At 43.8% G+C, this 27,608-nt stretch overlaps 1 protein-coding gene across 4 annotated transcripts in view; it reads right to left on the bottom strand.

Moving 5' to 3' along the window:
• Positions 1-25,898, bottom strand: part of PPP1R21 (protein phosphatase 1 regulatory subunit 21) — a 92,782-nt gene extending 66,884 nt beyond the window's left edge. Inside the window, exon 1 of one of the 4 annotated variants that reach the window (XM_017947520.2) lies at positions 25,880-25,898. In XM_017947520.2, the coding sequence (XP_017803009.1) occupies positions 25,880-25,882 (3 nt within the window). In that variant the 5' untranslated portion in view covers positions 25,883-25,898. Of the gene's footprint in view, positions 1-3,338; positions 3,567-25,879 lie in introns of those variants that run through there. The other 3 variants (XM_003908639.4, XM_003908638.3, XM_003908640.4) reach the window with 3 other exon arrangements.
• Positions 25,899-27,608: the final 1,710 nt, after the last annotated feature.

Genomic DNA, 27,608 nt, shown 5'->3' with positions numbered 1-27,608 from the left:
CTTGATTAACTTTCCCTCACATCTCAAGGAGGTAACTCACATCTGTTATTTATTAACATCACACACGTCTGAAAACCAACCTCTACACACATTCATTCTCCCTCCCCAAACTCAATTGAACCTGAAATTTTAAAAACCTCAAATGACCCTCTAATTGCCCAAACCATTCGGTCTTAAACTCCCTTTTTACTAACCTTTCCATAACACTTTCTTTTAGCAACCTGTTTGCCTCAGCAATTCTCATCTGCTTTGACCTCCACAGTTCATCTTTTATCTAACTGGACACTCTGTAATGGGAGCTGCTCAGACCACTATTTGTTTCTTTTTTTTTTTTTTTCTTCCTTTTCAAGAGGAAAGATTTTGAGTGGTGGGACCTTTCCTGGAACAAAGGCTGAAATCTGCATTAAAGAAGAGTAAGACTCTGCCAGTGTCCTTGGCTTAGAGATCATGCTTGCTGCTCTCTTGATGGGCTTCCTTCTACAGATTACGAGGACATCTTTTTCCTTTGTATCCTAAATAAGGCAGAAAAATTATGCAACTGGATTTCAACATCAGCCCACGATACTTGTACCAGGGAAGGTAATAAAAAGGCGGAATACCCTTAGGCACAGGGCTGGAGAGAGCACAGATCTTATCCAGAAATTGTCTGCTACTAGAATTGACAGGGAATAAAAAACACAAGAAATCTTTTTTTTCAGGATCTGTTCTCTTGTGTTCTGAAATTCCCATCACATTGCAATTAAAAGAATGAAAACTGGGATGGTCCAATAGGGGAGATGACCCGAAGTCTGGCAGGCCTCCTACAGTCTCCTTAGCATCTCTTCCTCCTCCAGGCACATCCTTCCCACAGGTGTTTCCCAATTTCCACCCTAATTAACTCTCAAAGTGCATCGTGATGGGACTTACTCCAAAAGTGCTAGCCTTTGTCCTGACTTTTAGTCAGTCCATCTCCATTAGAAAGTTTCAGTCATTACTTCCAACATCACCTCATACGTGAATAACAAATTTAGTGTGCCTTCCAACCCTAAAATTCCTAGACTGTATCTAACCTCCCTTATAGCCCTTCACTCTGAAGGGGCTCTTCTTCCCGCCGGCCCTCATTGTGTCAGTGGCTCAGAACTACAGGGACAACTCTGAGTCTTCCCACACTCACCAAGTCCCAAAATGAATGAGACGCAAGGATGAATGCCTTATATCTTTCATTAGTGCCATGCACATAGCAGGCACTCGAAAAAAAGGAAAGCTGAAAAGCATTTTTTAACCATAATTCCTGAATCAAGCCCCTTCTCTACAGCCCAGAAGTCATTAACTTTATACAAACCTACATTACTCTCCCAAAATCTATTTCAACAGTCTACTGTCTGCTCTTTTCCCCACCAATCTTTCCCTATTTCAATCCATCCTTCACAGTTATCAGTGTCCTAAAAGTAACGTCACTCCCCTGCTTAACCTTTGGTGTCTCTCCATTACTCAAAAGGTGAAGTTCACTCTTCTTACTTGACATTCACAACCTTTCACGATGGGGTCCAAATTATCTCTCCAACCTCATTTCACCACTCTCTGCCGTGTGAAGGCTCATTAAGATTAATCTTAATGAACTTTCATACCAGCAAACATGGACTGTTCCCTTTGCCTGGAAAGCTACCACTCCCTCATTTCCTCTTCTCTAATCCCCACTATAACCTCAACGTTTACCCAATGTCTTCGGTAGTCCCACTGAACTGACACTTGTCATACTATATCATAACTATGTACTACATTAGAATACTCCATTAAAGGTGACTTGTTAAGCTGGAACCCTGCCTCACTCAACAGATCCTGGCAGACTGCTCACAGGGGGCACATATTGTGTGTTGAACAAGCTTACATATCCAAAAACTTTTCAGTTTTTATTACTTTGGGAGGCTATACAATTATTTCAGCAATGTAGTCCCTACTCAAAACATTTTTCGAACGCCCCTCTTGCCATTTGGAATGGCCTTCTGAGCTTGCTGGCTCTCTGGAGAAGAAAATCAGTCCCCTCCCTTTATGCTCACGAAACATTTTCTTATTTTTTTCCTTCTTTTCACAGGTGTTGATCATGAAACATTTTCAACCAAAAATAGGAGAGCCAAATTTGAGCATTGCCAACCTCCACCCACCTCCCTTCATCACATGGATTTGTTCCAAACAACTTCTGGCCCTTCAAGCAAGGAAATACTCCTTCAAAAAATGAAGACTTGCCATCACTAACATTGTGCCACAGGCTGTTAAGACAATTTAAAATGGAAATGCAACAAAGTTTTGCTAATGGTAGCATCACTGAAATAAGTATAGTATCTCAAAATATTCCTATTTGATGGTGAGGACTTAAGTGTGTATGTTTAGGCACTGGTTTTATTTTTCAAAGAATATTTCATCTTGCTATTTGTTGAATGAAATCCTAAGGTATAAAATGTGTCTCAGTTTCTCCAAATTGCAAAAAGGGATTACCATCTTCCCATTGACTCCATGAATGCCAAGATCACGGAAAACTAAGCTTAATGATTGTTGAATCAATTTCCAAAGATGTAAAATTCTGCTTTAATAACTTCATTAAAATATTCTTAAACTAGAAACACCCTACCCAGAAACTGCAGCATCCTTTTCCAAGGAAAGGGTTCTATCATTTAAGAGACTGATGCCATAAACACGACAAAGGGGCAGGTCCCCATGTTGCTTAACATGTATTGAGCACCTGCTGGGTGTCTACCCCATTCCAGGTGACCGAGGGACAAGAGAAAGAATAGAGCCGTAGCACTCAAGCTTTCAAAATCATTCCTGACAACCTCTTGCCAAAGCAGTGAATACATTCATAACCACCCATCCCTAGTGAAGCAGTTTACCCGAATGTCTCCACCCTCTCGAATTGATTCGGGGGAAGATAAATCTCTTTAACCTCATATCATCCCTGTGGGAGGGGAGAAGGGTTGATCTTCCCCATCCCTAGGCTGAGAAAATTGAGGAATCAGCGAGGGGAGGAGTGGTCCACACCTTTCCCTTCCCTTCTCGGCCAGCATTAGAGGCAAGAAGCCAGAATTTCTGACATCCCAGTCCCAAGCCTGCTACTTCAGTGAAAAGCAAGAATCAAACTCCAGCTCCTTCCTGCAGAAACGCTCACGGACGCAGACACCGCCCGGCCCCATCTCCTAGGAGCTGCAGGTGGAGGCACCGTAATGGTGGACGGAGGCGGCGGAGGGGAAAGGTGGGGCGCGCTCGCGTGCCCCTCCCGCGGTACCCTTCGGTCCCGACAAGTCGCTGCCACGGCAACCCGAGGCCGCAGGGCGGGGGACCCCCTACTCCCAGACCACGATGGGTACCTTCGAGTACTCCTGAGCCAGCTTCTGGTACTTCCCCTGCAACTCAGCCGAGGCCATGGCCTCCCCCTCCCCGTACAGGCCAGGCCGCCCAGGCGGCTCAGCCTGTCTCCCGCCCCCAAACCCAGACACGCTCCCGGGAACGGCTCAGGGAGTCTGCCTGCTTGGCCACCGCCGCCGCCGCGCCTCCTCCTCCACTTCCGGGTTCGCGGGGTGGGAGGAAGGCGGAGTGGGGCCGGGGGCGGAGCGACTACAGAGGGCGGGGCGACGTCTGGCGTCACTGCCCCACCCTTCGCACCCGAATACGGGCGTGCGTAGCGTCACCGGCATGCCTGGGCTGTACCTCTGGGACCGTGGGGCGCCATCTTGACGCATGGTCCAAGATGGCGACCTGGAACGCACAACGAGAGAACCAAGAGGGGAAGAGAATCATGAGAGCCTATAAAATGGGCGTAGGACCTAGGAGAGGGACGATAATTGCGAAGAGCAGAGGGCCGGAAGAAGAAACATTCTAAGCGCATCAAGAATTCTGGCCGACTCCCCGCAGCCCCGGGTTTCCATGGCAACCGTCTGTCGCTAGATCGTTACGTCTTTCACAAGCATGGAAAGATTTGTGTATTCGGCTATTTTGTTATCCGCATATTATAGCACCTGCACTGTAAACTCTCAGACCTCCCCCAAATTGGTAACTTTTGCCGCTGCCACTGGCCCCGGCTCCAAAGTTTTACTGTCCTGTATATTGTCATTGACATTTCTTTGTGTCCGTCTCTACCCACCTCATCCGCCCACTCCTCCCCCATTACACATACCACATCAGAGCTTTTTTCTGGGGACTGAGTAAAAGACCTTTAGGAAATTTCAGGTATTTATTCGTTCTATGCATGCAGAGTAGATATGAACAGCGGGAAAAAAAAATTGAAGCAAAAATAGTCTGCCTGAGAAATTTTATGCGGATATTGCTTGAATTAAAAGCCTGCCTCCTTCATTTAAATGTTTTAAAGATACTGTTCTAGGTATTGGATGCGTTGCAGCATTACAATGTTCATTAATAGAGAAATTAGTAAATATAGGGTATATGTTTGCCATAAATTACAATGTGGCAGTTAAAATTAATAACCTAGATCTATATATGTGTATATAAACATGGCAAACCATGTCAAATGTAAAAAGCAAATTGCAGTATACTATAGTATGAAAGGATACTTTTTAAAATACAAAGTAACATTTTTGTTGTTAATGGACATATGTACTAAAAATACAGAAACAAAAACTGGAAGGGAACACATCAAATTCTGGATAGTAGTTGCCTTTAGTGGGGAAAGGAGATGAGGGGAGCATAAACTTTCTCCTTATTTCTTTAATTTTTTAAAGTAAGTATAACAACATTTTAACGTTTATTATCTAGGTAATAGGTAGAGGAATATTGGCACTTTAGAATGCTTGAAAATTTCCATGAGTAAAAAAGTATTAATGCTATTTTTATTTGACTATTAGCCAGGAATTTTATAGTGAATTTTCAGCCATTGTAGTGTGTAAGAGAATTACAAACTTTTTAAAAATGTTCATAGTTTTCAATTTGCTCATAGTCAGATCCCACTGTCTAGCAAACTTTCAGAACAATAATTTTAAAAATTATTACTCTTAGTTTTCTATGGCACCACCAAGAGGCAGAATTAAATATTGTAAGTGTATCTCAATGCTATGTAAAATAATGGAATTTTTTATTATTTAAAAAATTGCCGGCTGGGCGCTGTGGCTCACGCCTGTAATCCCAGCACTTTCGGAGGCCAAGGTGGGCGGATCACCTGAGGTCGGGAGTTGAAGACCAGCCTGGCCAACATGGTGTAACCCTGTCTCTACAAAAAACACAAAAAATGAGTCTGGCATGGTAGCAGGCGCCTGTAATCCCAGCTACTTGGAAGGCTGAGGCAGGAGAATTGCTTGAACCCAGGAGGTTGAGGTTGTAGTGAACCGACATGGCGCCACTGCACTCCAGCCTGGATAACACAGCAAGACTCAAGTCTCAAACAAAAAAAAAATTGCCATTCCGGAAATGACATTCCAAGGAAAGAATGTGCAGTGTTAGGTTAGCCAGAGAGTGTATAAGTTCATTTTACTGAATTTAGAATTTTATTTTGCACTACTGAATCCAGTTGCTCTATCAGATGCATTGTTTTAAACTCCCAATTGATAAATCTCAATACATTTAAATTAAGAATCTCTTACTGAAAAGACACCATTAAGCGAGTGAAAAGACAAGCCACAGGGCGAAAGATGTTTTCTATATGTATATCCAACGTAGAAAGGTCTCTTATCCAAATATATAAAGAGCTCTTACAAATCATTAAGGAAAAAAGGCAAACAAATAGAAAAATGGCCAAGAGACTTCCAGAGGAGAAGAGAATCATGAGAGCCTGTAGAATGGGCTTCAAAAAGGGAGGTAGAAAAATGGCCAATAAACAGGCAATAGGGTGTTCAGTTACATTAATAATAAGGAAGAAGTGAAATTCAAACCACAGTGATACACCACAGCACACACACAAAAATGGCTAAAATTAAAAAGACAAGTGTTAGTGGGGATATGAAACAAGAGAAACTCATAAAATGCTGGTAGGAATGTAAACTGGAACAGTCAGTTACAAAAAATAATCAGTGTTATCTACCCATTTAAAAAGATACTGCTGGGCGTGGTGACTTACACCTGTTATCCCAGCAGTTTGGGAGGCCAAGACGGGTGGATCACCTGAGGTCAGGAGTTCGAGACCAGCCTGGCCAACATTGTGAAACCCCATCTCTACTGAAAATACAAAAAATTAGCTGGGCATGGTGGCGTGCACCTGTAATCTCAGCTACTCAGGAGCCTGAGGCAGGAGAATCGCTTGAACTCTGAAGGCGGGGATTGCAGTGAGCCGAGGTGGCGCCATTGCACTCCAGCCTGAGCAACAGGAGTGAGACTGTGTCTCAAAAAAGAAGAGAAAAGATACACACTCATGACCTAGCAATTCTACTCTTATGTAAATGGCCAGTAAAAATGTGCGTGTATTCACCAAGAATATTCACAGCAGCATTATCCATAATAGCCAAAAATGCACAAAAAAACCTCCAAATGTCTATCAACAAAACGGATAGGTAAATGAGTATTCATTCATTCGTGTTATGGAATACTAAACAGCAACAAAAAAGACTGACCTACAGCTATAGTAAATTTTAGATAAGTCTCAAATAATCCAAAGCAAAAGTCTGATCTTTGAAAACAAATTACATTGTATGATTTTGTTTACATAGTGTTCAAAGAATGGTAGAACTCAAGTAAAGGTTCAAGTATGCATGCTTGGGTGATAAAACAGAAAAGTAAGGAAGTGATAACCATAAAAGTCAGGAGCATAATTACTTTTGGGGAGGAGGAAATGGTAACTATTTGTATGGGGAATGAGATGGTCTTCAAGGGTATAGGCAGTGTTCTATTTCTTACCTGTGTAATAATGACACGGCTGTGTTAACTTCGTGATGATTCCTTGCAAGTTACATATATGTTCTGTGTAGTTTTTTGTATTGGTATTACATTTCACTATATATATATATATATTTTTTTTTTGAGACAGAGTCTTACTCTGTCGCCCAGGTTGGAGTGCAGTGGTGCAGTCTCTGCTCACTGCAACCTCCGCCTCTGGGTTCAAGTGATTCTCCTGCCTCAGCCTCCCAAGTAGCTGGGACTACAGGCATCTGCGACTGCACCCAGCTAATTTTTGTATTTTTAGTAGGGATGGGTTTCACCATATTGGCCAGGCTGGTCTTGAACTCCTGATCTTGTGATCTGCCTGCTTTGGCCTCCCAAAGTGCTGGGATTACAGGCATGAGCCTCTGCACCTGGCCAATGAAATTTTTTAAAATCTCAATTGTCTCATGTTTGCCAGCAATAATTTTCAACCTATAAACATAGTATACTTTGGGGAATGGTGTAAAGGAAGGTTGATGGGAATTATAAATACACAAGTGCTAGAATGGTCATTAAGTCATTTAAAAACATACTGCTTGGGTTTTTAAAATTTCAGTTGCAAGTGTCAGCAGCTGAACTCAAATTAGCTTGGATTCAGGGAATTTACTGGAAGGATGTGTGGCTATTTCGCAGAAAAACAGGAAGAAATTAGGAGATACAGGACCTCAGACACAGCCTAGACCAGAAATCTAAATGTTTCTTCAGCTCTCACATTCTCTGTCTCTTCTTGCAGGTCTATATCAGCTTCTACAGGGCAGCAAGCATAGTTGCCCACTGCACTGAGCCTTCCATCTCATAGTTTTGCTTCCATTCCCTCCAGAGAAGAACCAGATTGCTTAGCTCCAGTTTGAAAAAATTTCAGGGAGGGTCTCTGATTGGCCCTGCTTCAGTCAGGTGCCTATCCCTGGAACAGTCAGATCTAGCTTGAGGTTTTAGTTACACAGGCAGGCAAGTCAGCTGGGAGGACCCCTAGGTCCTGACCAAGCCAAGACAGACTAGATCACTCTTTCCCTGAACGAACATTTCTGTGGCAGATGCCACCAGGGTAAGCAAGGAACACACCACCACAGAGGCCAGCAAGGGTCAGAAGGCAGCATCAGGCCCCGCATGATGCAGATCAAGGTTCCCTGCCCTTCCCTTGAAGGCACATACCTAGAAGCCATCTTGGGAGGCGAGAGGGTGAAGACAACTCAGAACAAATGAGCATTCATGAAAGAAGGAACTGTTGTCAACCAAAAGAAAACTGTTTTCACTGAAGAGACTAGGATGGTATTAACCGAGTTAGCTGTTGCCCTTCCAGTGAAGTATAGACTTTTGAGGAAGGCTAGATCTGTCACAGAGAAAGGAGAGGCTGCATTTTCTCTGCATACCTAAGCATAATATGAATCAATTGTGGTCACACAGCATGAGCAAGAAAAAAGTTTTGCTTGTGTTGTTCGTATATCACCCCGAACAATAGATCTGGCATAAAACAGGACTTGGTTCCTTATGCATCATGGAGGGATAGTGATGGAGAACAGAGCTTGCCAGCTCTCATGTAGGAGACTGTGCAAGATTAAGTTGGGCCCTGGGGCAGAAAAGGGGACTAAGATGGGAACCATCCAGGTCCTGTCTGAAAGGCTACCTCACTTTTATGTGGAGGATGTTCCATACCACAAAGATTGGATACTTTTGAGCCATGTGGCAGGTGGGTGGGTAGAATGAAAACTGCATAGTAGTCGAAGGGTACATACCTATTTTATTATCGTAGATAATGGCTGATACAAAGATGAAAAGTGAGATACTGAGTGAAGCTTGGGAACCCATGATTTGGAGGATGGGTGTCAAGTCTTTAAGATGAAAGAATAGCTCCTGATTTGAGGACTATTTTATTATTTTCTTTTATTTTCTTTTATTTTAGATACAGTTTCACTCCATCACCCAGGCTGGAGTGCAGTGATGCAGTCTCAGCTCACTGCAGCATCCACCTCCTGGGTTCAAGCAATTCTCGTGCCTCAGCCTCCTGAGTAGCTGGAATTATGGGTGTGCACCACCAGGCCTAGCAAATTTATTTTATTATTATTTTTTTTTTAGTAGAGATGGAATTTTACCATGTTGGCCAGGCTGGTCTTGAACTCTTAATTGAGGACTATTTTAAATGCAATACCATTGTCTACATAATCTATCCAATCTAACAGTGAGTGACTCATATTTGAATACATTGCACACTTAACCCCTCACATCCCTAAAAATTCACATAATGGGGGCAAAAAATGGGATTTTGCCAACTTATAGCAGGCTCTGGTATGTAGTGTTTGCAGTCAATCCTTATTATTTATGGACTCTGTATCTGCGAATTTGCCTACTAGCTAAAATTTATTTGTAACCCCCGAATCAATACTCACAGTACTTTCTTTTTTTTTTTTGAGACGGAGTCTTGCTCTGTCACCCAGGCTGGAGTGCAGTGGCCGGATCTCAGCTCACTGCAAGCTCCTCCTCTCGGGTTCACGCCATTCTCCTGCCTCAGCCTCCCAAGTAGCTGGGACTACAGGCACCCGCCACTTCGCCCGGCTAGTTTTTTTTGTATTTTTTAGTAGAGACGGGGTTTCACCGTATTAGCCAGGATGGTCTCGATCTCCTGACCTCATGATCCGCCCGTCTCGGCCTCCCAAAGTGCTGGGATTACAGGCTTGAGCCACCGCGCCCGGCCAATACTCACAGTACTTTCATGGTCATTTGTAGACATGCACAGAGCAGGGAAAAGATTTGAGTACTGGAAGCCCACATTCCCAGCTGCGGTCAGAGAAGACGATGCTCACTTTCTTGTTTTAGCTCTCATATTGTAAATGTGTGATCCTTTTACTGATCATGTTTTTTGCATTTCTGTTGGTGATTTTGCTGTTTAAAATGACCTGCAACCAAAGTGCTGAAGTGCCGTCCAGTATTCCTAAGCACCAAAAGGCTGTGGTGTGCCTTATGGAGAAAATACAGATGTATGATAAGTTTTATTCAGGCATGAGTTATAGTGCTGTTTGATGTTAATGAATTAACAATATCTATTAGTAAGGTATCTTTAAACAGAAACACACATAAAACAAAGTTATATATTGATCGGCTGACGAAAATGCTATGACCAGAGGGTCACAGGAACTTAACCCTGTATTTTCCTTAGGAGTAATGTGATTTGCTGATTCAATGTTTGCTGCGATTTTTAGAGTACAACTACTATAAGTAATGAGATCCAATTGTTTATAGATCGAGAACAGTGTGGAACTTCCCTTGGTCACACAAACAATGATTGATTATGCCATCAGTAGAGTCGTGTGTTTACTATCTTGGCTGTGGGATACATTTTCCATGTTTGCGCACACTTGAAAATCAAGAGCTTTTTTCAAGTTTCAGGGCTCTCTCCACGTCCTTTAAATCATGCATTCTACTTATAGTAACTTGCTGAATGTGGCCGCTACTACAGTAATATTGGAAGACCAGTTAGCCCCACTAGCATTTCCCCAAACAGTCACTAAAATGACTAAGCGAAGATTTTCTCTGGCCTGGTTTTACAGTCACCATGGCTGATTACCATACTTGATTACTGGGCTAACGAACAACTAAGATGTATATATGGAAGGACGTAGGGGAAGATTTAAGGAAGGCACCTGGTGGGCTTTTTATGACAACACACTGTCCTTGTTGTTATTTTTGTTTTTAATCCAGTGCAAAAATGCATGTCACTCTTATCTTAAATTGAAAGGAAAAGAGGAGAGGGGTGGGCAAGGAAGAAAAGAACTTTCCTTCACGTGATTTTCTCTTGAGCAACTAGCTCCAAAGTTCAGGTTTAATAAGTGCTCTCTGAGGCAAAAATCTGAACAAATTCTGATGATTTGCAACTTTGAGGAGTCCTACTAAAAATAGGAATTCAGTACTTTGAAGTTTTGCAACTTTTTTTTTTTTTTTTTTGACTTTACCCCAGTGCTTTTCCTATCTCAGTTACAGCAACACAGAAGACCAACTGAGCAAGCACAGAGTCCCGACGTATCTTGTCCAGAGTCACATGGCGGCACAGCAGAACCGAAACCAGGACCCAGGTCCTCCACCTCTACTGCAGATTGTACTTTCCCTAAGTTAGGCTAAGTGCCCCCATGTGGGAAACCCTTTACTCTTTAGCTTAAAAAAGAAGAAGAATGAGTTCTAGACTGGGGTGAAGTGCCAAAGCGAGCCTTATATTTCTCAGTATTTGTTTGAACTTGTACCTTCACAAACACATAGCATTGGAGTTGTTTGGAGGGGATCGGGGGATCAGGGTGGGGGCTGATAAAAGTATCCAGTACTTTTTTTGCTCACAAAATCCAAGAGCAGGGTCTCAGGGAGTGGGTGGGAAGCAGACACAGTGACATTTTACAGCTCGAACTTCATCTCTCTCCACTTCTCTCCTTCTATCTCTGCTTCATTCTTATTTATTCTCTTCTCCCAAAACTGGTTTTTTTTCCTGCCTCCCTATATAATGACAGGAAATAGCCACCTACAGCACCCAGATTTATATAAATTAGCATACTAGATTTTTTTAAGTTTATGACTTTTTATCATGGACAGTTTTAAAAGATGTGCAAAAATAAAAATAAGAGTGTGGTGAACCCCATGTACCCATTACCCAGTCTCAGCAGTTCCCAACTTTAGGTCTATAACTCCATCCACGTTCTCTCACCCGACTTGATTCATCTGAAATAAATCTCAGACATTATTTTATGCTTAAATATTTCAGTATACATCTCTAAGAGAAAAGAGCTCCCCTGGCCCTTTTTTATTGATGGAAGTCTGGCTCTGTTGCCCAGGCTGGAATGCAGTGGCGCCATCTCAGCTCAGTGCAGCCTTCACCTCCTGGGTTCAAGTAAGTCTCCTGAGTAGCTGGGATTACAGGCACCCACCACCACACCCAGCTAATTTTTTTGTTTTGTTTTTTTTTTGTACAGACGGCGTTTCACCATTTGGTCAGGTTGCTCTCAAACTCATGACCTCAAGTGATCAGCCCACCTCGGCCTCCCAAAGTGCTGGGATTATAGGCGTGAGCCACCACGCCCAGCCCGAGCTCCCCCTTTTTTACATAATTATTAACTAAAGTGCATACTTTATTCATATTCCGTAAGGTGTTTTTGTTGTTTTTTTCCTGACATCTTTTTTCTCTTCTTGGCCATGACAGTTTCTCAGACTCTCCTTATTTTTGCTGACCTGGATAGTTTTTAGGAATATTGGTCAGGTATTTTGTACAGCATGCCTCAGTTGGGATTTGGCTAATGTTTCCCTATGATTACTGGGGCCGAATTTTTGGGAGGAAAAACAGATAAAGTATAATTTTCAATATATTATATTAAGGGCACATACTAGAAACATGTTAATCTTGATAATCTTGATAACCTATGTGAATGTTGTCACAATCAAAATAGAGTCACTAGTACTTAAAAACAAAAAACCTTAACAAAGAAAGACCGGGGAGACCTTGAAAAGAGGGTTCTCACACTTGTATACCTGGTAGCAAAAAAGACTCTGGAAAAACCACGACCTTACACAGATGCCATCGCAACATTAAACAAAAAATAGTTCTGTGGGGACAGCTGCCCAGCAACTGTCTGCCCAAACCTGGACTGGTGTTAGGGCGTTATCCTTGTTACTGATCTTTGTAGCCAAAGATAATTTTCTTGAAACAACTGTGTAATCTTTCTCATTTTCTTCTTTTAAAAACCTTTGTCTTCCTTTACCTCCCTGAACACACACATAGTTAACTATGGCATTCTTACGTATTCCCACTGCAATGTTCTTTTTTTTTTTTTTTTTTTGAGACAGAGTCTCGCTCTGTCGACCGGGCTGGAGTGCAGTGGCCAGATCTCAGCTCACTGCAAGCTCCACCTCCCGAGTTTATGCCATTCTCCTGCCTCAGCCTCCCGAGTGGCTGGGACTACAGGCGCCCGCCACGTCGCCCGGCTAGTTTTTTTTTTTTTTTGTATTTTTAGTAGAGACGGGGTTTCACCGTATTAGCCAGGATGGTCTCGATCTCCTGACCTCGTGATCCGCCCATCTTGGCCTCCCAAAGTGCTGGGATTACAGGCTTGAGCCACCGTGCCCGGCCACACTGCAATGTTCTATTCCCAAATTCACACTGTTTTCTTTTGGAGAGTCACTCTGTTATATAGTTCAACACCCAATAGATATTAATCTTGAATTAAAATTAGATATTAAAGAGTTCTCTTTTCTTAAGCATGAGTCATGTCTTCCCTTTTTCCATTGCTAGGCTCTTAAACTCTGATTTTGTTCTTTCTACTTACTGGCTGTAAAACAAAAGATGTGTATTGAGGAGCAATGAGTGACCAGATCAGATATAGGAGGGTAGAATGTATTGGATTGTTAAGTTTGGCCCTTGAGAGTGGGGAGGTAGGGGATAGTCCTCAGTTTATGTGTGTGTATAGAAGGGGGTTCGTATGTGCATGTTGAAATATATAACATAAATTTTACCATTTTAACAATTTTTAAGTGTATGGTTCCATAGCATCAAGTACATTCATATTGTAGTGCAATCACCACCATCCATCCAGGACTTTTTTATCTTCCCAAACTGAAACCCCATATCCCTGAAATGAAAACTCGTCATCCTCCTGCCCCCTGCCCCTTGCAACCACTCTTCTACTTTCTGTCTCTATGAATTTCATTATTCTAGGACCTCATATAAGTGAACTCATATAATGTTTTGTCCTTTTGTGTCTGGCTTATTTCACTGAGCATATTGTCGTTAAAGTTCAGCCCTGTCATAGTATGTGTCAGAATTTCTTTCCTTTTTTTTTTTTTTTTTTTTTTTGAGACGGAGTCTCGCTCTGTCACCCAGGCTGGAGTGCAGTGGCCGGATCTCAGCTCACTGCAAGCTCCACCTCCCGGGTTTACGCCATTCTCCTGCCTCAGCCTCCCGAGTAGCTGGGACTACAGGCGCCCGCCACCTCGCCTGGCTAAGTTTTCGTATTTTTTAGTAGAGACGGGGTTTCACCGTGTCAGCCAGGATGGTCTCGATCTCCTGACCTCGTGATCCACCCGTCTCGGCCTCCCAAAGTGCTGGGATTACAGGCTTGAGCCACCGCGCCCGGCCTTCTTTCCTTTTTAAAGATGAATAATATTCCATTGTATGTATATACCATGTTTGTTTATCCATTCATTGATGAACATTCGTTTTTTTTTACAACTTTTGGATATGAGGACTAATGCTCTTAGCAACATGGGTGTACAAATATCTGTTCAAGTTCATGTGTTCAGTTGTTTTGGGGATATACCGAGAATGTTCAGTTGTTTTGGGGATATACCGAGCAGTGAAATTGCAAAGTCATATAGTAATTTTATGTTTAATTTTCTTTTTCTTTTTTTGGAGGAACCATCATGCTGTTTCCCACAGTGGCTGCACATCCCACCAGGAATGTACAAGGGTTCCAGTTTCTCCACATCCTTACTAACACTCGTTACTTTCTTTAGCTATCTTTTTTTGTTTGTCTGTTCACATTATAGCCAACCGATTGGGTGAGAAGTGTTTTCTTACTGGTTTTTGATGTGCATTTCCTTAATGATTAGTGATACTGAACATGCTTTTTAATTTTTTTAATAGTAGCTGAACTAGAGGGTGAGATGTGCTTTCTCATTGTGGTTTTGATTTGCATTTCCCTGAAAATTAGTAATATTGAACATGCTTTTTAAAAATTTTCAACTTTTATTTTGTATTCAGGCCATACATGTGCAGGTTTATTACAGGGTATATTGCGTGATGCTGAGGTTTGAAGTATGATTGAACCTGTTACCCAGTAAGCATAGTACGCAGTATGTGGTGTTTCAAAGCTTGCCCTCCTCCCTTCCTCCTCAATATTATAGTCCCCAGCCTCTATTGTTCCTATCCTTGTGTCCACGTGTACCCAATGTTTAGCTCCCACTTATAAATGAGAACGTGCGGTATTTGGTTTTCTATTTCTGCTGTAATTCGCTTAGGATAATGGCCTCCAGCTGCATGCCTGTTGCTGCAAAGAACAAGATTTTATTCCTTTTTATGGCTGGTAACATTCCATGGTGTATATGTACCACACTGTCTTTATCCAGCCCACCACTGATGGGCACCTGGGTTGATTCCATTTCGTTGCCATTGTGAATGATGCTGCGATGAACATGCTAGTGCATACATTGAACATACTTTCATGTGCATGTTTATGTCCTCAGGGTTGTTTTCTGATTTTTAAAAATTTGTATAAATATAAAGGGTACAAGTGAAATTTTGTTAGATGGATATATTGCGTAGTGGCGAAGTCTGAGCTTTCAGTGTATCCGTCACCCGAATAACATACATTGTACCCACTCAGCAATTTCTCATCACCCACCCACTTGTGTCTTCAGTCTTTAAAGATGCTTTACCATTGTCTACGGTTTATCTTCTTATTCTACTACAAATGTCACTATTTTCTTCCTTGTCAGTATCACATAAAGAGGCAGAGTGAGGGCACAGGTCTTTTGGACTCTGTAAGTAGCCCTTTAGGTGCAGGGTGGTATTGCCTTACTCCACAGCTCTGCAAATAGTAGCAATGATGAGCCTCATCTGAGGCTGCTGGTCTACTTAGAAACAGCCTTTCAACCATGCTCCCTGATTCCAGTCCATCCCCTTTCTTGCCACAGGTTACTAGCTTCATAGATTAAAAACAAATTTCTATTCCCAGGGGAAAAGACCCGAATTCTTGGACCCCACCCTGCTTCCTGCACTCAGCTTCAATAGTTCTGATTTTCAACCAGCTTCTCCAGCACCCCCTGTGTCTTTGCACACACCCTCTTCCCTGTTCCCCGTCACCTCCACAACTCCTTCTCAAACATTATCTCCTCCTCGTTTTTGGAGATCATTTGGCACTTTAGCACTTTTAAAATGTAGACCATTATTTACATTTAAATGCCTATTATACCATGTTTAGTCATGTGCCCTCGCCTAAACTTCAAGAATCTTAGCATGAGAAGTAATGAGAAGTATCTTTTCTTTTTTTTTTTTTTTTTTTTGGAGACAGTTTTGCTGTGTTGCCCAGGCTGGAGTGCAGTAGTGTGATCTCAGCTCACTGCAGCCTTGACTGCCCAGGCTCAAGCGATCCTCCCACCTCCGCCTCCTGTGTAGCTAGGACTACAGGCATGTGTCATCATGCCTGGCTATTTATTTTTGTCTTTTGTTTTGGTAGAGACGAGATCTCACTATGTTGCCCCTCGCTGGTCTCAAACTCTTGGGTTCAAGTGATCCTCCCACCTTGGCCTCCCTGGGGGGATTACAGGCATGAGCCACCATGCTCATCTAGGACTGCATCTTATTTAGCCCTCTACACTCAGGGATGCCTGAGCAAGCCCCCAAATGTGCCTGCAGCATCTGGAAGGGTACAGGGCGGTCCATCATCAGAAAGAAAGCAGCCACATGACACTCCCACAAACACAGGGTGGTTTTCTTACTTTTCCCATTGTGTTTCTACCCACTTCTGAATGGGTTTCCAGTTTCACCTTCTCCTTCTGATCTCTCTCCCCTTCATCTTCTTCCTCTGTGTTCCCTCCCCCATACTTTCATGGCTTTCACTTCCCAAGGCTCTGGTTTCCCAATCTACTGGGGCAGTGGTACTGTCCATGAGCCCATCAGTGTCTTTTGCCTATCAGATCCTTCAGAGCAAAGCATTTACAAGACAATTGCTTTTTAACTTAATTTATTTTTAACTTTTTGTTGGAGGGGCGCAGTGACTCACACCTGTTACCCCAGCACTTTGTTAGGCCGAAGCAAGTGGATCACTTGAGGTCAGGAGTTTGAGACCAGCCTGGCCAACGTGGTGAAACCTCATCTCTATTAACAATACAAAAATTAGCCAGGAGTGGTGGCACATACCTGTAATCCCAGCTACTCGGGAGGCTGAGGCAGGGGAATTGCTTGAACCCAGGAGGTGGAGGTTGCAGTGAGCCGAGATCACACTACTGCATTCTATACAGCCTGGGTGACAGAATGAAACTCTCTCTCTCTCTCTCTCTCTCAAAAAAAAAAAAAGGTTTTGTTAATGTTGACCGCATCTCAAAACATAACTTCAGTGCTCATCGGGCTTCCAAGCTTCTGTCTCTTTACTGTCACTTGTCAAGCACTGCCCTGTCCACCAAAGGAAGAAAAGACAATGCAAAGTACATATATTTTTTTATTTATTTGGGGCAGGGTCTTGTTCTGTCACCCAGGTTGGAGTGCAGTAGTACAATCACAGTGCACTGCAGCCTCGACCTCCCATGCTGAAGTGATCCTCTTGCCTCAGCCTCTTGAGGAGTAGCTGAGACTACAGGCACACATCACCACATCTGACAATTTTTTTCTTTTTGCTTTTTGTGGAGACAGGGCCTCACTATGTTGGCCAGGCTGGTCTCAAACTCCTGGGCTCAAGTGATCCTCTCACCTCAGCCTCCCAAAGTGTTGGGATTACAGGCATGAGCCACCATGCCCAGTCCAAAGCACATTTATTTATATAGCTCTGAATTTCAAAGAAGAAGATTGTTATTCACTATTTCTTTCCTAAGCCAGTCCATTAGCAGGACCCAAATCTGTCCACTGTTCTCCATCTCCACTGCTATCATCTCTTGTCTGCATGCCTGAAAAAGCCTTCTGACTCGTCTCCCTGCTTCTATTCTTGCTCAACTACAATCCTTTCTCCACATAAACCCCAGAATAATCTTTTGTTTGTTTGTTTGTTTGTTTGAGACAAAGTCTCACTTTGTCACCCAGGCTAGAGTGCAGTGGCGTGATCTCGGCTCACTGCAGGCTCCACCTCCTGGGTTCAAGCAATTCTCCTGCCTCAGGCTCCCGAGTAGCTAGGACTACAGGCACGTGCCACCACGCCTGACTAGTTTTTGTATTTTTAGTAGAGACAGAGTTTTACCACGTTAGCCAGGCTGATCTCGAACTCCTGACCTCAGGTGATCCATCTGCCTCAGTCTCCCAAAGTGCTGGGACTACAGGTGTGAGCCACCACACCCAGCTTTTATTTATTTATTTTTTGAGAGTCTTGCTGTCACCCAGGCTGGAGTGCAGTGGCGCAATCTCAGCTCACTGCAACCTCCACCTCCTGGGTTCAAGTGATTCTCCTGCGTCAGCATCCAAAGCAGCTGGGATTACAGGCACCTGCGACCATGCCAGGCTAATTTTTTGTATTTTTAGTAGAGACAGAGTTTTGCCATGTTAGCCAGGTTGGTCTCGAACTTCTGACCTCAAGTGATCAGCCCACCCCAGCCTCCCAAAGTGCTGGGATTACAGGCGTGAGCCACCGTGCCCAGCCCAGAATGATCTTTTAAAGGATGTTACTCTCCTTCTTAAAACCCCATGATTCCTCAGAGTACTTAGAATAAAATCCAAGTTCCCTACCATGGCTAATAAACCTTTATGTGATCTGGTCCCTCAGGCCTCCCCATTTCATGTAACAGTTATCTATTGCTGTGTAACAACGCCCCCACCAAAAAAACATAGTGATTTAAAACAGCAATGGTTTATTATTTCCTGTGATTCTGTAGGTTTTTCTGCTGGTCTCACCTAAAAGCACTCACACAGCTACAGCCATCTTGATGGTGCACCTATGGCTGGAAGGTCTAAACAGCCTCATGTGTATGTGAAGCAGTTGGTGTTGGCTATTGGCTGGGCTCCTCAGTTATTCTCCTTGTGTCCGCCTATTCTCCAGTGGGCTAGACAGAGCTTCTTCGTGGCATGGTAGGGTTCAAAGAGGGTGATGATAGCAAAGCCCCGAGGCCTCTTAAGGTCTAGGCTCTGGAATTGTACACTACCACTGTTGCTATTTTCTACTGAACCAGCAAGTCACAAGGCCAACCCAGATTTAAGGGGGTGGAAAAACAGATAATATCTCTTGACAGAAAGAGCAGAACATCAATTGTACAGGGGCATGGACATAGGGAAGCATGATTCTCTGCGTGCCATTATTATAACAAGCTATTAGCCTTCATCTCCACTGCTCTTTTTTTCTGTTCTTCAAACATGCCAATCTTCAGAAACTTTGTACTCATTTTTCTCCAGTGGCATGCCACAATTTCTATTAGGAGAGATTTAACAGGATAGACCTGGTTGGAAGAGGAAATGAGGTGGCAGACATAGCTTACAAGTTGAGTGCATAGTAAACACATTGCTTTACTTATTTAGGATGATTAAGGCAGTTAAACTCCAGCCCCAACCAGCACTTCCTTGGTGCCACTATACTTCGCCTGGCCTTTCCCAGATCTTGGCATGGCAGGTCTTAGCTCACATATCAACACTTCAGAGAGACCTTCCCTTACCATCTACTAAAATACTTCTCCATCTCTCTCTCTCTCTGCCTGCTATTTATTTTCTTCCTAACACTTTTTTATACCTGCTGATTACCCAAGGCAAATCAGCAGCTTCCATGGGATTCTCATTGTATCTTACCTTCTAGGGCTCCAAGCACCTTCTCCAGAAGGTTCTCCCAGAGTACAATGTGTGCAGAGCCAGCTGGAGATATCTGTCAGCACCCCTGTGTTAGGAAGAATAATGGCTTCTCAAAGATAGCCACATTCTAGTTCCTGGAACCTAAAAATGTGTCAGGTTACATGGCAAAGGGGAGTTAAGTTTGCACATGGAGTTAAGGTTGCTAATCAGCTCTCCAAATTGAAAATCAAAGAGATGGCAATGGGAAAGGACTTGACTAATGTTGCTAATTTTTTACCAACATTGAAGATGGAGTAAAGACAGCACAAGCCAAGGAATGTGGGTGGCTTCTAGAAGCTGATAAAAGTAAGGAAAAGGATTCTCCCTCAGAGCCTTCAACACAGCCCTGCAAACACATTAATTCTAGCCCATTGAGAACCCTGTCTGACTTCTGACCTCCAGTACTGTGAGATAATAAACTTTTATTGTTTTAAAGCACTAAGTTTGGGATAATTTGTTACACCAGTAGATGGAAACTAAATAACCCCCACAGAAGAGACAAGGAAATAACCCATATTACTGTACCCAGCTCCTCTCTTCTACCATGCCCTAAGGCCACTGACCACCCCCACTCAGAGTGTCATCCCAGCCACATTGTTCCAAGTCCCCAGCTCCATGAGTATATTACGGTGTCTATCTTGTACTACTGCATGAGTGTAAGCAGTGGTGTGCTGGAGCAGGCCCATACATACTGGCTCTCTAGAGCTAATCGTTAAATTTTCAGAGATCGTGCAAACCACTTGTTAAACATAGTCATCATTAAAACTTAAATTATATAAACTTACAATTAAGTTATATTACAAAGATAATAAATACTCAAAGCTCATCTGTTCCTTATTTTACTCTATTTAATCATTATCTGTGCTTGTGAAGTCATTTACCTCTATTGCATCTGTGTAGTGGAAATACTATATAATGGTGTGCTATGCATATCTTTGCAACTCTGCATTCAGTGACATCATTTTGGCAGCTTGAAACAGGCCATGGTGGGAGTATTTGCACCATGGAAATAGGCAAATGATACCAATCAAACCTTCTCCCTTCCCCCATCCCAGAGCCGGTTATTTGTCACCCGCATATAGGGCAGGTGATATCTGACCTTGGGGTGTTGCCAAGAGCTTCAGGGTGTTCTTTGCACATATCACAACAAAGACCATAAATATCTGGCCAAAGCAAGTCCCAGGAACCACTGAGACAAAATTCATCTACTAGGTCCCTCGAGGCCTCATAGTGTCTGAGTCTAATTCATCTTTGTTTTACCAACGAAGTGAATGCTCAATAAATGTCAACTAAATGAAACGAATCCATGATTTCCTCAAGGGGAAAAGTTAAATCTAACTTGATTAAAACCCTCTAGACTAACACTTTTATCTTCTCAATAACTGTTATCATAAACATTCATTCAATTTAATTATGAATTAATTTAAATCAATAAGAAATGTTCCCTAAATGTTAGTCGTTATTATTATTACAGTTACAACTGCTTAGCCCAGAGTGGATCCAAGTCCATTGATACATCAATGTTTTTCTGTATTATGTATCTTTTTCTTAAAGCAAGATGAGGGAGCTCTCATATTTACATTTTGAATAATGCTTCATTATGAGAGCTTTTCTTGTCTTAGCTTTTAGAAAGTTTCTAACAATCAATAATCCAGATTAAAAATTTTCACTAGCAATTAGAATTGCTAGTGAATTAAAACTGCTAGTGGCACATGCAATTAAAGACAAATAGTTACACATTTTCCTGCCTTTGCCAAATGACAACGAGGGAAAGTTGATAAAGGAAGCTTCTTCACGGAAAAATTCCAAAAAAAAAAAAGTGGAGGGATGACAGAATTTTAAAAACCACCATTTTGTAATTCTTAACAAAGGAATTGATTCAAAGCAAAGATCATCTGAAGCCAAAAGATGAGAGGTCGATGCAGGGTACAGTGAGGAATCAGGCCTCCACTCCTTAGATCTACTGATCAGTCTTATTGTCTTAACTGCAACTGGGGCAAGCGTGCCACTTACGTGCTTTCTGATGAGATGCAGAATAAACTACATAGCATCACTTCTGAGTCATTCTTGCCAGAGTGACTAACATGAATCTTCTCCAGGTTTTATTTTTATTTATTTATTTTTTTGAGACAGAGTCTCACTCCATCACCCAGGCTAGAGTGCAGTGATGCGATCTCAGCTGGCTGCAACCTCTGCCTCCCTCTTCCAGGTTTTAGATCCAACTTTCCAGTTTATAAAAACTCCAGCATTTTCCTTCAGAATTTTGACTAGGCTCAGTGGCTCATGCCTGTAATCCAGCACTTTGGGAGGCTGAGGCAGGAGGATTGCTTGAGGCCAGGAGTTCAGGACCAGTCTGGACAACATAGCAAGACCCCATCTCTACAAAAAAGAACCTTTTTCTGTAACTTAGCTGGGCATGGCGGCATACACCTGTAGTTTTACCTACTTGGGGAGGCTAAGGTAGGAGGATGACTTGAGCTCAGGAGAGTCTAAACCTGCAGTAAGCTATGATTGTACCACTGCATTCCAGCCTGGGTGACTGAGTGAGATCATGTCTCTAAAAAACAAAAAAACAAACAAACAAAATCTAGAAATCAGAGGAGGGACCAGGTAAGTGATACCACAAGGAAGCTGATGGGCATGTGCAGAATATTGAACTATTGGACAACTGAACAAAAAGGGAGACCAAGAAGCGCTTTGGATGAGACAAGGTTTTCTCATAAAGCTGAACATAAGTATACACTCTGAAAACATATGTCCATAAAAAGATTTATGCAAAAATATTTATGGCAGCTTTATTCATAATAGCCCAAATTGGAAACAATCTAGATGCTCAGTAAGAGGAGAATGCATAAACAAATTGTAGTAAATGCAAGCAATGGAATGCACCTCAGTAACGACACAGATGAACCTCAAGAATATCATGCTGAGCACAAAGAGCCATACTCAAAAAGACTACATACTGCAAGTGTGCATTTAATGTAAAATTCTAGAACAGGCAAAACTTATCCATGGTGAAAGAAATCAGAGAAGTGGTTGGGGGGTGAGGACACAGGTCGCTGCCAATGTACAGGTGGTAACTTTCTGAGGTGGTGGGAATGTTGGCTATCTTGATGAGGGTGTGGGTTACCAGGTGTGTGCGTTTGTCAGCACTCATTGAATTGTATGCTTAGTACCTGTGCGTTTCACTATATGTAAGGATAAGTCAGTGACGGAGGAAGGGGAAGGACAAGGAATGGGAGGTGGAGAGAGAGAAAGAGAGAGAGAGGGAGGGAGGGAGAGAAAGAGAGAAAGAGAGACCTAACAACCAGATAACTGCAATAAGTTTTCAAGAAAACCTAAATGTAGACTGTTTATATGGTCATTTAGATCAGGGGTGTCCAATCTTTTGGCTTCCCTGGGCCACATTGAAGAAGAATTCTTTTACCACACATAAAATACACTAATACTAACGATAGCTGATGAGCTGATAAAAGAAAAATCACATCAAAAAATCTCACGATGTCTTAAGAAAGTTTACGAATTTCCATCAGGCTGCATTCAAAGCCGTCCTGGGCTGCATGTGGCTCGCAGGCCACGGGTTGGACGAGCTTGATCTAGATGACTCCAAGGAATTATAAAATGTTTTTGATGAAATAATGGCATGTGGCTATGTAAGAAAATGCCGGCTTGGCATAGTGGTTCACGCCTGTAATCCCAGCGCTTTGGGAGGCCGAGGTGAGCAGATCACTTGAGGTCAGGAGTTCAAGACCAGCCTGGCCAACATGGAGAAACTCTGTCTCTACTAAAAATACAAAAATTAGACTGGCATGCACCTGTAGTCCCAGCTACTTAGGAGACTGAAGAGGGAGAATCTCTTGAACCTGGGAGGCGGAGGTTACAGTGAATCGAGATCGCGCCATTGCACTCCAGCCTGGGGGACAAGAGCGAAACTCTGTCTCAAAATAAAATAAAATCGGATACATAAAGCAAGAGTGACAAAAACTTGATATTCCAGAACTTGGGTGGTAGGTATACGGGGATTTATAGCTATTTTCACTGTTTTGTATATATTTGAAAAATTTCAAAATAAAAAGATAGGCTGCCTTAGGTAAACAAAGAGAGTATATAATGCCCACAGTGTCAAAGCAGAAAGTATATGGACGCTCTCAAAGTTATTTCTCTTATCAGACCAACTCTCCCTGCTTTCTTCCTGCCTTGGCTGTTGATTTACCTTTTATTAAAATTCTCACATTCCAAGACCTTGATTACTAATGGTTATATTAATCACTTTTATTTCATATTTCAATCAACAAATCAGTATTTATTGAGTATTAACTATGAATATATGCCGCTGAGAACGTCCGGAAACCTCCTCCTCCTCCCGTTCTCCGTTCCACCCAGAGGAATCGCTCCCCAGAACGGCCCTTTCTGCCTGGTAGAACCTCGTATTACCACCAGGGGGCGCGCCCTCACTGAATTTGCTCCGCGGCTGCTTCAGGAAAGATAAAATCAACCCCGCAGTCTGAGTAACTGGTTACTAGGGTTTCGGCGCGCCCAGGACCCGAGTTTGTCATTGTTTAGGCACGTCTCTGGTGACCTCATTCCACTATACCCGAGTCTTTTTGGGGAAACAATTACCCTGTTTGAACAGAACAAGTAAGGCAAATTAGTAACTGGAAGATGACTAGGTGCTTCTACAGGATGTGTTGGGACATCCTGTCTTCCCCTGGGGCTTAGCTCTGGGTGTGGACCCTTCCTCCTCACTTGATGGCTGGGAAGGGAGTCGAGTCACCCCTCTCTGCAGGGGCACGGCCCCTTCTTTGTCCTGAGTAGGCCTGGCTGTCAGAGCAGGAGTGAGCTGGCCTGTGTGGACAGGGGCGTCACTGGGGACAGACAAGGGGCCTTGACCTTCAGAAGCCTCTGTGGCAGGGAGGACCCCGAAGATGGCAGGACCGCTCCAAACTGCCAGTCGCTCTGCAGGCTCAGCGCCCATTCTCCTGCACACCCCTGGGCCTCCCGTTCCCTCCGGCCATGCACTGAGTGCCTGCTGGGCTCCAGGCCACCTTCCTGCTCCGTGAGCCAGGCCTTCAGAGGACACAGGGCTTAAGGGGGAGGATGAGAGAGGGAGGGTTTCTCTCAATTGCAGATCTGATCCTGCTGCTTCCCGCTCGAGAAAATCCTTTAGAGGAGGCAGCTTCGGATGGCTCCCTGTGGCCTCCAGTAAAAAGCAGATGCCCTGTCATGGCCTAGGGGGCCTACACAATCAGGCCCTCCCTCCTTAGTGCCACTCTGCGCTGCCCGCGTTCACTGCCCTCCAGCCCTCTGGGTCCCGACTGCCCTGTGCTCACCGAGGTGCTGTTGGCTCTGCCTGAAGAGTTCCTCTCCTGGACCCCTCCATGCTCCCAGCCAAAGGCCTCCCCTCAGGCATTCTTCCTGCATCCTGAGTTTTTCCTTGGAAGCTTCTGCCACAACCATAATCCCATGCTCCTGACTGCTCCACTAGACTCTGAGCAACACAGAAATGACAGCATTTCCATAAAACCTTTTGAAAAACTGAAAATACTCCACACATCCATCACGACCTCAAGCAGTGAACCAGGTAGCTGAGGCTTTGCTTTCCAAGAAGACCCCAAGGAAAGTGGCACAAGGGAAAATAAAGTATTTGAGAATGAGGAACCTTCCTGAAGTCCTTGGTATCACACCACCATCAGCAGTCTCCTTTCCCTGTGCATAAAGCTGACCCTAGCCTGGGATCAAGGGAGATCAGAGCTTATGGAAGGCGGGAGTAAGGGCTGAGCAGAGAAGTGTCAGGAGCATGATAGTCATAACTAGACTGCTCAGAGCATGGAGTCCAGAAGCACCCCTTTTGCCTCCCTCTATGATATCTCCCAGTCCCTCCCTGCTCTAGGCCTTCCTAGCAGAGCTGTCACCAGAGGGGGCCTCTGGAGGAGAAAAGGAATCAATGTGAAAAATTAAATTCTGGCTACTGTTCATCTATACATGTGTTCATTTAACAGACCGATGGGGTGGTGCGTGCGCCAGGCACTGGGATAGGTGCTGGAGATGCCTTTGAAGAGCTCAGACACAGCCAGCTGACGGGGAGGCAGTTAGTAAGAAAAACATTATGGCGCAACAGAAGCAATTTAGCAGCTTCACGTACAAAGAGGGCTCCACTAACATAGGGGCACAAGAGCCTAGACCTTCTGGGGATGGAGAAGAGGAAGATAGGAAGGTGCTAAGTCTAGGGAAGATTTACAGAGCAGGTGGGCATTTGAAGATCAGGTTAGCTGGTCAGCTAATAAATGCTTACTGAGTGCCTTCTGGGTGCCTGGCAGTTATAGGTGCTGGAATGCATCAGGGAAAGAAAACATGGAGGTGGCATTCTAGTGGGGTGGCGGTGGGGGTGCCGAGCATAAATATTAATAAAAAACAGAATAAGTAAGTAAGCGCATTCGATAGCAGGTTAGAATGCCGTAGGGGAAAATAGAACGGCGTAAGGAGGACAGGAGAGTTGGAGAGGGGTTAGCATTTTTGGGGAGGTGGTCAGGTAAGCCTCATGGAGAAGGTGACGTTTGAGCAAGAACTTACCATAAGAGAAGAAATAAGCAGAGCCCAGGTATGGTTATCTAGGGACAGTGATCCAGACGTGGGGAGCAGCCAGGGCAAAAATCCCCGTCGCCACAATGTGCTGGCATGTTTGAAGAACAGCAAGGTCAGTGTGACTGGAGCAGAGGGCAGGGAAGGAGGAGATAAGGTCAGATTGCAGAGGGCCTTGTGGGGAGTTTTAAAGACTTGGACTTTGGTTCTGAGAGAAATGCGCCATCATAGGAGCAGCGATATGCTGGCAAACTAGGTCTAAAAAAAAAAACAGGGGGGACGGGGGAGGGATTGCATTGGGAGTTATACCTAATGTAAATGACAAGTTGATGGGTGCTGACGAGTTGATGGCTACAGGACACCAACATGGCACAAGTATACATATGTAACAAACCTGCACGTTATGCACATGTACCCTAGAACTTAAAGTATAATTAAAAAAAAAAAACAACCCTGCTTTGTAGCATTTGCCAATTTCTGTGGTGTAAATCTCCCACCTTGGCCTATTTCAAGCCATGAGTGTGGCATTCCTGACCACAGAGTAGGGAAGTGATGTGCAGGATTGGCCCTCACTAACCGGTGCTTGCCATTCCAGCCCACCTCTGCTTTGGAGAGCTCTGAGCAGAGATATGACATGATCTGACTGTGTTGCAAAGAGATCACTCTGGCTGCTGTGTTGAGAGTAGACCGGGCCAGGGAAGCAAGGGCAGAGGCAGGGAACATTTAGGACGTTCTTGCAGTGTTTCAGGTAAGAGAGGACATGTTCAGAGATTAGGTATTCACTACTAATATGGTGACTCAAAGGCAGATTCTAGGTGTTTTCTGAAGGCAGCATATAGAAACCCACCTGGATGTCTTGGCAGACAGGATGTGGGGTATGAGACGAGAGCAATTCAGGGTGGCTCCAAGCTTTGATAGCAGTTTTAGGGGAAATGGGAGGAAAGGCATTCTAGGCACAGGGTACAGCATGTGAAAAGCCACGCCCATAAGCACACATTCTATTTGGGGACAGAAATGAGGAGTGTGGCTGTTGAACCAGTTAGGTGGGCAGAGGCAGCAGACAGGGTTGGAAAAGAGGGTCCTGTTCAGGTGTACCCCAGACAGGAGCCAGAACTTCCAGGCAGTTTTGAAGATATTCCTCCTCCAGGGCCAGGAGGAAGAATTTTTTATTTTATTTTATTTTTATTTTTTGAGATAGGGTCTCACTCTGCTGCTCAGACTGGAATGCAGTGGCACAATCATGGCTCCCTGCAGCCTCCACATCCTGGGCTCAGGTGATCCTCTTACCTCAGCCTTCTAAGCAGGTGGGATGACAGGCGTGCACCACCATGTCCGGCTACTGTTTAATTTTTTTGTGGAGATGGGGTTTCACCATATTTCACAGGCTGGTCTTGAACTCCTGAGCTCAAGTGATCTGCCTGCTTTGGCCTCCCAAAGTGCTGGGATTATAGGCATGAGCCACCGCGCCTGGCCCCACAGAGTCTTTCCGCACAGCACTTGCAATTGTATTCCAGGTGGATCTTGAAGTTCAAACCCCACCTATGCCACGGAATAGTTATTACTTACTGAGATGCAGTCTTGGGATGTTTTTCATACTTAGATGTTTTGTTTTCCCAGTTAGCCTGGTAGCGTGTGTTCAGGGCTGACCTAGCCAGGGCTGAACTCACAGAGGCTCTCAGGGACATTTATTGTATTCAGGTGACCCAGGCTCCGAAAAAGC

The sequence above is a fragment of the Papio anubis genome, chromosome 14 (assembly GCF_008728515.1).
Source record: "Papio anubis isolate 15944 chromosome 14, Panubis1.0, whole genome shotgun sequence".
Classification (NCBI taxonomy): domain Eukaryota; kingdom Metazoa; phylum Chordata; class Mammalia; order Primates; family Cercopithecidae; genus Papio; species Papio anubis.
The sequence above is the reverse complement of the archived record's forward strand: the minus strand, read 5'-3'. Positions and strand labels throughout refer to the sequence as shown.